At 30.4% G+C, this 12943-nt stretch overlaps 2 protein-coding genes across 2 annotated transcripts in view; both read right to left on the bottom strand.

Annotated features, from left to right (window-relative positions):
* Positions 1 to 1024: 1024 nt before the first annotated feature.
* LOC105624242 (cyclic AMP response element-binding protein A-like) lies at positions 1025 to 7804 on the bottom strand. Its single transcript, XM_012205601.1, has 5 exons — positions 7700 to 7804; positions 4482 to 4938; positions 3837 to 4099; positions 3126 to 3663; positions 1025 to 1437 (listed from the first exon to the last, which is right to left on the bottom strand). The coding sequence occupies exons 1-5, from the start codon at positions 7802 to 7804 to the stop codon at positions 1025 to 1027; spliced, it is 1776 nt and encodes a 591-aa protein (XP_012060991.1).
* Positions 7805 to 11354: 3550 nt separating this feature from the next.
* Positions 11355 to 12943, bottom strand: part of LOC105624303 (solute carrier family 12 member 9) — a 4260-nt gene continuing 2671 nt past the window's right edge. Inside the window, exons 6-8 of the mRNA XM_012205662.1 lie at positions 12132 to 12920; positions 11627 to 12049; positions 11355 to 11553 (exon numbers count right to left, since the gene is read on the bottom strand). Coding sequence (XP_012061052.1) covers positions 11355 to 11553; positions 11627 to 12049; positions 12132 to 12920 — 1411 coding nt within the window. The remainder of the gene's footprint in view (positions 11554 to 11626; positions 12050 to 12131; positions 12921 to 12943) is intronic.

Here is a 12943-nt window from a genome sequence, read left to right as displayed (position 1 = left end):
TCAATTAAACAGTGTTAAATCAAGCGTGTACATAAAACTGAATAAAAATTAAATAAAACCAAAGATCGAAATTATTAGAGTTATTGTGAGAATCTTGTATGATTAATGTATCATGTTATATGATTATATCATGAGTTTATTATTTTCTATAACAAAAATTATTCGTACATGTGTGGATATATTTACACATACTAGTCATAATAATTGTAAATTATTTGTATCTATTTTACATCTCTATCAATTGTAGAGATATATTCATTTCATTTATCATTCAACATTAAAGTAGTAATAATATGTGTATAAATTTTATGTTATATATATATATATATATATAATGTATATGTTTTAATTATTTACAAAAAGTTTCTTATCATTATTTTAAAATATCGCTAATTGTAATCATAAAATTCTAAGAATAATAGTATATACTTATACTGCTTTTCACATATATAAATAAGTAAACATTTAATATCGTCTAATCCATAAAAATTCTTTAAAAATTTTGCACATAGAACATTCTTCCTCCTTCCCTCAATTTATCATCTCCTACACATATATATATGTATATGAACCACATTTAGCGAACAAGAAAACGTTCTTACAAAAATGACTTTGACTGCGGCCGCCTGCGGTTCACAGTTTAACAGTTAACATTATTAATCATTATGTTAATAGATAATATCGATGATTCGATGTCTGCTGAGAAATGTATATTGATTGCATTTAGAAAACACAATTGAATAATTGCCTTTTGAAAAATGATTGCTACATTCATAGATAGGTACTGTTTATTCGTAATAATTTGTATTCAACAGTTGCAAGACTATTACGTCTTTTGAATATAATTATTGTTTTTCATATAAAATTGTTTTGATGAAGTTGATTATTAATATAATATTTTAAAATTTCAGAAAAAATTTAATTTTTTGCTGCTCTAATAATAAAATATATTTCTAATCGCTGTAAAAATTCGTAAGTCGAAAAAGATACTATTGTATCGTTGCAAAGGTAAACATCTTCCGTCTTACTTATCATGAGGCATCTTGATAAGAACTGTTCTAGTGCCTTCAGCATCAGAAATATTAATCTTGAGCTCGTTGGTAATAGTTTCGAGTTTATCCATTTTGACTGTCTTCTGTCCGCCTGGATTTGGCGGTGGCCATATATCATCCAATGGTGGTTCGATATATTGTTTCTTCGTCTTTGAGATGGCAAGATCTGGTTTTAAACCAAGCGTACCTCCCACATGATTTATAGAAGAGATGTATTTAGGAGTAGCTTCGCTGTCAATACGAGGGCGTTTATAGAGAGGCATTTGTATTACTGGACTGTAATCGTGATCTAGAAGACCCTCGACCTCCTGCAACAACTCTTCACCATATTGCTGTAATTCTTCATCCATTAGCTGCTTCGTATATAATAAAGTTCTCGAGCGACCTAAAATTAAATGATAAATTAAAATGATTATTTACAATAGCAGCTCGAATATGATTATTATGACACAACTTATTATTCCATTATTAACTATATATATGCAGTAAGAACTATATATTCATTAAGTACTTTAAATTCATTCTACAATCTATCACACAAGAGCACGAACAATTACTTTTATGTCAATGTGTTAAAATTGAAACTTTATAATTTTGAAAGATTATTAGATATATTCTCTCACATACTGTTATTCATAGATATATCAGCATTTTGAATATAGATTCTTAAATGGAAAACTTGGTTTTCCATTCTGTGGAAGCAGTTATTTCCATAAAAAAACTGTATAGCACTATTATCTATACTATATATTAAACATTTAATGAAAAGTAGAAAAATGTCGATTAGTAATGTCATAAAAAATATGAACACTTTTTTGAATGTATAACTTATCATTAAAAATTTTTATGAAATATTTTTATGAAATGAACAAAAAATTTAAATATTTAAGATAAATATTTAAAATCGAATATACACATCTTTTCTTTTTTATGTAAAGTATCCGAAAACAGATTGAAAAGTGTTGATAATATTTTTTATAATTAATTTTCATTGATAATAAATAAAAAAATGCTTACTTTTTGGATATTATTCATTAAATTTATTCTTCATTTAAAAGTCGATTTATTTTAACAGGAATGCCATAAATTATACGAAAAAAGTCTGAATAATAAATGAAATCAGTGAAAGGATGAGTGTTTCCCTGCTCCCCTTTAGAAAGTAGTAAGACAACTTCTTAATGATCCCATAAGCCTGTTACAGTTTTCACTGTTCTCACATTGTGTATACAGATTTTTTATTGTTAATTTTGAACAAGACATTCAAAAGATTATAACTTTTGGAGTTTGAAATAGGCATTTTTCTTCCAAATTTTCGCCTTTTTTCTGAATTTCTTCTTTTGGTTATTGTATTTCTTTATTTTATGTCAATTTTTACTGCACATCATTAAAATCAAATTTTTGTGAATTATAGAAAATAAAATATCGCTTTTAAATCTGTCAGAGAACTCTGTTTTTTATCAAAGAAATTTGTCAAAGAACTCGTATGTACTTGAATGATTTCTAGCCAAATTTAAACAGCCAATAAAATATCACGTACATCGATGCAATGTGCAACTGTGACGAAATTCAAGAATATTTATTTGTCAAATTTGAAGAATTTGCTACGCATGCAGTTCGATGCTACGAAATATTCTATAATAAAATGAAATAAATACGTGGAAGTTTTTTTTTCAAATAATAATAGTAATGTGTAGTAAACTTTATACATATAGGTATGTACACTTTACATATTATGTTTTTATAAATATATGTATATGTATATGCGAATTATACAATTTTATTTGCATTAAATATTTTTAAATTCGCTAATATTTTAGTTTAATCTTCAAAAAAATCTTGAATTACAGTTAATTTCATTTTCTATGTTGAATGTTACGTAAAAATTTTACGGATATTTTTATCAATAACTCCGATGTGATTATTGACATTTTATCTGTTTTATAACTGTGTAAATAATGAATATCAAAGATAAGCATAAAAAAGTTTTAAATCTAATAAAAAATATTTGCGAATGTCCGATACTCCTCAAGTTTATATTGAATTATAAATATGATATGTTATATAAGAATTTACCTGGGAGTGATGTTTTCTCTGGTTGTTCCTGTTCTGTTAAATCGTTATTATTATTGTTGGAATGTGGTCGCAAGTTCGGTAAAGCGACAAGAGCTAACGAAAGCAATAAGACCATCAGACAAGTTGCCGGTTGGGCGCTCTTGTTGCCCTTTTGTATTAGGGCTTGTAGTCTCTTTAATTGGCCGGCTAAACTCTGATTTTGCGACTGTAAAGCTTTTATTCTTTTCAGCAAAGTTATATTCTCTTCTGTACACTGTTTGACGCGATCTTCCAATCCGTCCACGTACTCCTTTTTCCTCTTGCGAGAATCTTGCGCAGATATTTTATTACGAATCTTGCGTCTGATTCTCTTTAATTCACGTTCTTCGTGCTTTGTCAATGGATAATGACTAGGCAATGTAATGCCTTCTTTTTGCAATAATCGCTTTTCTTCTGCATTTAACTTTAATCGTGGATAAGTCGAGTCAGTTTCTGATGTTACTTCATCACTGGAATTGCAACCTTTATCACTGCTCGAATCGTCTTGTTTGATAGTCATCTAATTATAACATGAAAAAAGTCATTTTTAAAAACAGCATTAATATGTATCATTATTATAAATAACATCGATATATTATAAATATAATATAATTACGTAATTCATAGACACATACATAAATCAAGATTCCTTGATTAAACAGTTTTTTTTTAGATATTACATGCATATATTACCTGAATGGGTTTATTGATTATGTTTGCTTGATTAATCTTGAAGCCTTTCAAATTTTTTGCTTGTGTTGTCATGATTTTAATAGTTCGGACTTCCTTCATGTCTTTTAAACTTACTGGCAATAGAATAGATCGTGGATTACCGGAACCCATTGGAGTGACGCGTATCAATTGTCGAATATTTCGTTTTCCATTACACGTTAAATTGCGAATATTTACGGCGTTCTCTTGTGGCGTAAGTTGAACTTGTTGTTTAGTTGTTGAATCTATATAACATAAGAATCAACATATATTTTATCTTTTCATACAACATTACAAAATGAACTTTCACGTAGAGATTTCAGAGATATTAGAGAAAAAAATACTTTTAAAATTTAGAATTATAAAAAATGATCCTTTTTAAAATGAGAAACTTCAAATCAATGGCAGGTTTATGTCAAACCGATAACATATCTTGATAACACATCTTAAACGTACATACAATTTATGTGAGATCTGAATATGTTATTAAAGCTAAAATTGTATTAGTGATTAGTCAAAATAATGATATGTTATTCAATGACATTGTTCGAACCTTACGTTTAATATATCTTTACTATTACATGTCATAGATACTTATACGTTTCCTTGAATGCGATAAGAACTTACCAATATTAACAACCGGTTGTTCGGTAGCAACAGTAGTGCTCAAACTTGGCATAGTATTGTTTGGCGTTACAATAGCAACTAAAGATGGCTCATAATCCATCTCTTCGGCCATGTCGGTAATTGGTGAACCGATATTCGAGCTCATGACAGATTTGACAGAACTATCTATGCTGCCTAAAGACGGACTGACCGCAGCTTCAAAGTCCATAAAATCTTGCGGACTTTTCAAGTCAGAATTACTGATATCTTCTTCCTCATTATTGTCCGTTCTCGACAAATACGGACTCAATTGCTGTTCATAAGAAAGACTTAGCGCACTGGAGAGTCCACTGTCTGATGAGGAGGATGCGACTGTTTCCATATCCTTCCCAATCAAATTGAAACCAAGTGGATCCTCCTCCATCTTCAAGATCGAGGCAAACAAATCATCATCGGAATTCATGGGGCATTCTTCTGTCTGAAATATTACATAGACATCGTTTATGTAATCTAATATGTAATCTTTTAATAATAGATAATTTTATATATATTATATTAGCATAAAATTTACACTAATAAATTCGACATCATTAAACCGTTAAATTCACGCATATGTCTTTTTTACGTATCATTAATATACGCATCATTAATATGCTTAAGATTAAATTAGGAAAGGAGGAAAATAAATAACAGAAACCTTGGCTTACGTAATCGAAATCAATACAACATGTTCCATTTCGTTTACAGAATTCTCGTATTCTCTTTAAATACTAGTAAGAACCCAGGGACACGAGATATTAGGCTTATCATATGTACATTTTTCAGAGAAGCAAAATGATTCTCTTCTTATCAATGCAATAAAGGTATTATCTGATGTATACATATACATAATGACAAATAAAACTCAAATAATTTCACTACTGATTTTATTAACTTTATGTTTTAAATGTTTGAAATTATCCTTGTTTTAGAAATCTATAATTTTACAAACCGATTTTCTTATCAATCGAATGCTGCACAAATTATTTTGTAATTAAAGAAGAACCTTTATCCTTATCTAAAAAAAGACACAGACTATTATCAATCTTTTTTTAATTATATATCTTCAAAGAACAGTAAAAATTGAAGTTGAGAAATGTAAAATATTGTATATTTAATTACATTTTAAAAAACTACGCGAGTAAAGTTAATAATAATAATAATAATATATAATTATAGGAAAAAAGAAAGAATTATAAATTATTGTATTTTAATACTTCGTATTGGTTTGTACGTGAAGAATTAAGACTTGCGGTTACGAAGAATTCCGTAACATAACGGTACCCTTTTAAAGGTCATTCGCCGCGTAAAGATCGGGTTCTCAATTTCTGGTTCGACCATACTCGAAAAGAAACAGAAAGAAATCTTTCTCATTAATCAATCATGTGCATACATTAACATTGTCGCAGCGTTAAAAAAGCGCTTGTAAATTATTTGCGAACAGATTATTTACGAATTTTTTTTACGAATAGAAAGCGACTACTGTACAAAGGAAAAAAATTGATAAAAAAAAGGAGCTTGTAATGAGTACTCTAAAAAAAAATACCGAGTAATGAAAATTCGTATAGACGACATTCGATCTAAATATTGCGTTTCGAACATGTGACGCATCTGCCACGTGCTGATGCGTTTCTAATTACGTTTGCATCATACGTGACGAACAAGAAAAATTTATTTTAAATCTTCGGTTGATTGTTGGTCGAGGAATGAAATAAATATTACTTATTTTAGCAACTTGGAACTGAGGTTATATGAAAAACCACGTGGGTAGCCGGCGCACCATATGTTATAAACATCACTGGATAAAATCGTCTCTGGAAGATAAATTATCCGTATCTGCAATATTATTTCTTGAACAATTCTTGACAAGAGTCTGTATGATTTGGTTTTTAAAAGATTTTTTCACATTAATATTATTATGCTTCGAATGATATTGCAATTTTAGATGACAAGGTTTGACGATAAGTGTAAAATGTCTTTCAGATTCAATTCCTGACAGAAATTTATTTATAACTTTACATAAACTGTATACAATATAAGGAAAAATATTTAAAAAATTAAGACATATGTACATATATAAAATATATATATATTTATATAATGTTCACAGTCTTTACAAAATTAGGAAACTTCCATTTTTAATTCTGATAAAAATTATAGATTATGAGCTCAACTATGATACAGAGATAAAAATAAATTAACGACTATAAATATAAATAATACAGAGATTGTATGAAAGTATAGACTGTAAAAGCACATGGTGTGTATATTTGTACCATATGTTAACATGAATTAAAATTTATTGATAAAATACATATATATGCAGTTTTTGATAATACAATCACCATTATGCAAAGATCATTAAAGTTACGTTTTAAGCAGTTACAATAATTATTATTGAAATAATTAATACTAAAACTCAGTCGTTACAATTATTTGTTCTGACAGACATATATGTTATATGTGTTTAATAAAAAAAAATTTAAACATGATTTACTCGACAAATTTATTATAAAATTTTTTCGGTACAATTTCTGATGTTTCTACAATTATATAGCCATAATGTGTGTACGCTCTGCTTTAGTTTTGTTGAAAATATATAAATAGGTCTCTCATATTCGCAGCTAATTTTTCAATTATTAAAAAAAATCTTGAATGAACTAAATATGAAATAAAATGTAATGAAATATGTCGCCATAGGATTTTTTAATAACTTCTTTACATATTGTTACAGTCCTCTATGAAATACAAAATTGCACCGTTTTATCGAGATAAAATTTGAGATACAAGATAATTTAATTATTGATATTATAAATAAATCTCACAACAGTATATCAATTTGTAATACTTTTTCTATTCTCATGGTGTATATTATCTAATCGAGAATTACAAGAATTTTTTTAAAATAATATTGTCTATACTATATGTATATAGTATACTCTGTAGTTACTCTAGTACTCTACTATATATTGAATTTAATGTCATAAATTTGTAATGTATATTATAATTACTTCATAGATTATTATCAAATTATTAAGCAAATGAATTTCTAAACTAAACATATGTTTTTCTTCAGCATTACGAGAGAAGATATGGTTAAGTCTGTTTTGAATGAAGATTAAAATAAACTGTCAAACATGAGCCACTCATGACACAGCAAATGCATTAGAAGCTTACAAATGGAATTATAGGCAACTCACCGTGATGACGTCGCCATAATTATGGTCAACTAGTAGCTCATCTTTAACGTCTCCTTTGAGAAACGTATCCTCCAGCAAATCAAACAGATTCATGTCTGATGACATCACTATCTAATATATGAAATTCATATAGTTAGGACACTGTCTCTTCTCACCATTTACGCTATTAAACAAAGCACTAACAATGAAATAGTTGTCAAATCATTCAGCGTTTAACGATATATGATCATCACCGATTGACGTCAAGTCGTAAACGCGAGGCAGCCCAATCTTACTTCTTACTTTTACTCTCGCCCCACCCTGTAGTTCACATTTCTCGAACACACACTTTGAACTGTTGAGAAATTTCGTTCAATACCTTCCGTACTTTTTCACACTGCATTCTCACATTTTCAACATTCAGAAATGTTTGCACGCGTAAATTGATGGAATCACACCTTTCCTACAAAAATACGGTGCAGTACCAGACTGCCAACGTGGCATAGAGTCATTGATAAATATATATATATATATATATACGTGTACGTACAACTGTCGTACATATCATATACGACTACGTTTACTGCGCTTATCACAGGATGCGATTCACAAAGATGCCTTTTCATGACTCTCGACGCTCATAGGCTGCATTCAATTAACTCACTAGTTGAGAGAGCGCTGCTATTGATGTATTCTTCCAGATCTAAAATGCTGATTGGATGATCTAAAAGAATACACCAATAACAGCGAGCACTCACTCAAATGTTGAGTCCACTGAACACAGCTATTTTCAATATAAGGCCGTGGTCCGATCACTGAACTATATACTGAAATATATACTGAAATATATACTGAAATGGGTATCTTCATTGTGAAGCATAGAAAATCATGGCAATTCATCAGCGCCATTTTAATTTCAATATAAGAGCGAATCAGAAGCTTTCAGATGCTAATGTGCACTTACGTTTATGCCCATTTCCACCAACGTAGATTAACTTTAATCTCGGTTTAACGTAGGCCGGAATCAGACTACACATTGAAAAATAAAGGCTTAAACACAATAGGCATAGGCAACAGGGAATAATGAGTCCAATCAGAGTTCTGGAGTATATGTTCGATATTATATCTCAGAGCTCTGATGGCTCGTTATTTCCTGTTGTTTGTGCCTATTGCCCATGCCTATTGTGTTTAAGCCTTCATTAAAGATTAAAAGATTGAAGTTTGACCAAACAGAACAAAAGGAGCCAAAACTTCTCATTGGTGAAATTTCAATCTTTAATTTTTAAACTCAATCTTCAATGCATAGTCTGATTCCGGTCTTACTCTTCTTTGTCTAATTCTAAAGATTAGAAAATGACTAAGAATAAGTTGAACCGAGATTAAAGTTAATCCACATTGATGGAAACGGGCATTAGTGTTCTTTAGTGAGCATGATCAGCAAGATCATCGTGTGGTTATATTTGAAAGATTACTTTGAAAGATTATAAAATCGCGTGACTATAAAATGTGCAAAGCCTCAACAAGAAATACTGTGTGTCTGGATGTGGGCAGAGAAGTAAAAAGAACATTTCATTTCATAAGTAAGAATTTTTGTATTAAATGTATTAAATGTATTTTTGTATTAAATATATAATTCCTGCATACGTGTTAACAATGTAGGATATGAAAAATGTTATTAATATTATTTTATTGAATGTATTAATAAAATTGAAGTGACATTTTTGTTTGCATACCATTCATGTCCATATAGATTTCTATACATCGATAGTACATATCATCGATACATCGATCGCAGCGCGCGCGTGAACGCTTTTGATTCGCTCAAATATCGTCCCAACTAAAATAGCGGCTGATAAATTGTGGCCACGAATTTTCCTCGAAGCTTATTTCAGTGCATATTGTTCAGTGGGTCAGATTCATGCTGACAACATGAAAAGGTATCTTAATGCTATGGTATGTAAATGCATCGTTGATCAATCAAAAGAAAGAATTTAGGTACATTCCGGTTCACGCATGGTGCGATCCTTGTTTTTTATCCTTATTTTTTACACCAAATATTAAAGGAAGATAAAATGATACATTATGCAAATCATGCGCGAAATGGAATGTAGCCTTCTACAAATTAATCATTCAAAGAACGCTTGAAAGCCTTGGCAGCGTAAAGTGAATCGTACCTGAATATATCAACAGACTACGCAGATGCCTTGCAAAATAAGAATTGGTAATTAAAACTTAATCAATCAGAACAAAACGGATTAAAATTGAACTTACCTGATTGGTAAACATTGATCAAATTCTAATATTTAGTTCGTAATTCTCAATCTCCAATACGGGCTTAATAAACATGATGATTCAGTTTTGGCGCTCACGCATTGTATGATGAAGTTCATAGTGAGTGAGCACCGAAACTGAATGTATGTATTTATTATGTTGATTACATTCTACAGCTATGTTCGCTTTGTCCTTCACAACGCTTTAAGCGTCGTTTCATCCTTGTTTATTAAACAAGAACAAATGATGCTCACAAGTGCTGTAAGCGTCATATCTACAGCACGTACAGTAGACAAAATGAAGTATGACGCACTTCGAACATTATGAACTTAATACTCGCCGGTTCTAACAGATAACATAATGATGAATCAGGCAAAAAGAAGATTTCTTAGTCTACAATGATGATTACAAAAATTCCGTAAAAACATTCAAAATGCGTACTTTATTTCGTCCAGTACTGTACGAAATATTTGTAAATATCATTCCTTTTATTGGGAATAAATTTTGTAATAACTCACTAATAATATTAATAAATTCATATTTATTTAAATATTTATAATTATTACTGAATAATGTTCAGATATGAAATGCGATATAAAAGAGCGATACGGCAATAGTATTTTATATATAGAATATATTAAGTTACATTATAATTAAATCCGCGAACATGAGCGTGGCGTAGTTGGTAGCACACGAGACTGCTATGCCAGAGATCCCAGATTCGATCCCGCAGGCAAATTCAAAAAATTTTCACGTATTCGTAGCTACCTCTTTATAACAATCTTGGCAAACCATCAAGAGTATCTATTGCCAAGAAAACCTCTCAAAAACTGCATTTGAAATCGACATTAGAAGATTGTAATAGGTTCCCGTATATCTCTGTGTAACAACCTACGTGTGCACCAGAGGCATATGTACGAGAGGTAGGCCTTGTCCCAATTTGGGATGTTGCGCCATTGGATTGGATAAATTAAATCCGTTGATATATTTACAGTTTTAATTTCTGTTTATAGCAATCATATTTTAAAAAATATTTGTCTTCGAAGAATTTCTTACACAATACTTTCGTTATCACAGTAATAAATTTTAGTACTTACAATATTAAACTTTCTTTCGGACGTGATAAATTTTCTGTTAATCTTAAATCAATTCTTATTGCTTTGCTACGTTATACTATTATTATATTCTCTAAATAATTATATTAATCATTAATTAAATATAAATTACAGTTATAGTCATTATATGAATTTAAGATAATTTTTTTTTAAATTAATATGAGAAATAATAATTTAAAATATAATTATATAATTTAAATTTAATTATATAGTTTATCTTCTCTTGTGTCTTCTTTTTTTATCAATGGAAAATATTTTAAACATTTCCCCTTATCTTTTCATACATTTTGTTATAAGGTAGTTGATGTAACAGCACTAACCCCGTGTACTAAAATTGTTGGTGGTAAATCAACAGTTAATTCTGTCAATGATTGTAGGTACTGTCGATACATGTCGTCCTCATCCCAAGTGTTTGAGGCTGGCGGACCAGGCAAATAAATGAATGTTGTTGCAGTTTGAGAAGAATATTGCCGTATCAGTTGATTGACTCTGAGAAATAAAATTAATAAACATTTTTCTCTTTGTAAAAAATTGTAGCTGAAGAATTAGTTATAATGCTTACCCCAGTATATAAGCTCGGGACACGTTACTCAAAGCATTATTAGATTCTGTACTTGATTCATATTGATTTTTTGGCTCAAGCAGAGGTCTACCCTTTAAACCTCGGATTTGCTCTCCCCATTCCGGAATTTTTTTAATCGAAGCAGAAATTCTCAGCAAATTCAATGACTTTCGAATTCTGTGCTCATTCGAGATTCTCGGATATTCGTTCATTGAATTGGGAGAATCTGAGATACTTAGGCTTTCATTACCACCCCCAGTTTCGCAATGGAACACTCTGAGATGTAGGTTTTTCCAACTGGGTACCATATTGATGATACATGCGAGTTGAAGCATGAATAATGATGTTGTATCGAATGGATCTTGATCGGTTGGTTGGAAAAAGTTGACCGGCCATACGTCAATATATTTCAAATTCGAGTTTCTAAAAGCAAATAAATAAATACATATTATTGTAATAATAATAGATATTACAAATATTTTCGTGACAATATATTTCTACTCACTTTGTCAACTGTGCTTTATTTAACAGATGAAAGTTTCTACATAGGCATAAATTCTTCTTCATTCTTAAAACATCCGAGCACATACCAACATATTGAACCGGATCTAGATTCTTTTCACCTGTTGCTTGCCTCAGAGGGAATACAGTGTTATTCGGAAGCGTTGTACTGTTTTCAAACATTGTCGTCGCGTATTGAGAATCCAAGAAGAAGTTCTTCGGCGTTTCTTCGTCATAAAACCCGAGAACGATCGTATTTGGTTTCATTGCACCCATGCCGGACAATCTTATTAAATGTTGCATGCCTTCGCGCACCGTTTTTGTCACAGTCAATTCAATGAAAGCTTTAACTCTCATATGATCAACTAAACTTAACCAGTGCGGATATTCCTCGATCGTAGGATCGTTATTTTGACCATTAAATTTACCAACTTTTACGTGTCCAATAACATAAAGTCCTCCTTTCTTCAAATCATTCACAAAATCGATAAGAGGACAAGCGGAACGCGGACACGCAACCATCAGTAACATTTGCGGACGCCAAAATTTAACATGATCTTTACGCGAATCCAACATTAACAAGTATTTTCTGACTTGATGGAATATCAATGCTTGAGATATACTGCCCCATGGTGCGTTTTTACTCGGTGAGAATAAATGTAGCACAATGATCAATATTAAGCATAAAATTATGCTACTGGAAGCATAAATACTATTAATTATGAACATCATTATCAGTGTTCCAAGAAGACCTATAGTCGCTGTGTGCCATGTAAAGTAATTAAATGTTGGCCTGAAAGGAGGATTTAGATTTAC

This window comes from Atta cephalotes (genome assembly GCF_000143395.1).
Source record: "Atta cephalotes unplaced genomic scaffold scaffold00075, whole genome shotgun sequence".
Taxonomy (NCBI): Eukaryota; Metazoa; Arthropoda; class Insecta; order Hymenoptera; family Formicidae; genus Atta; species Atta cephalotes.
Note: the sequence above shows the minus strand (reverse complement) of the source record. Positions and strands in the feature narration are given on the sequence as shown.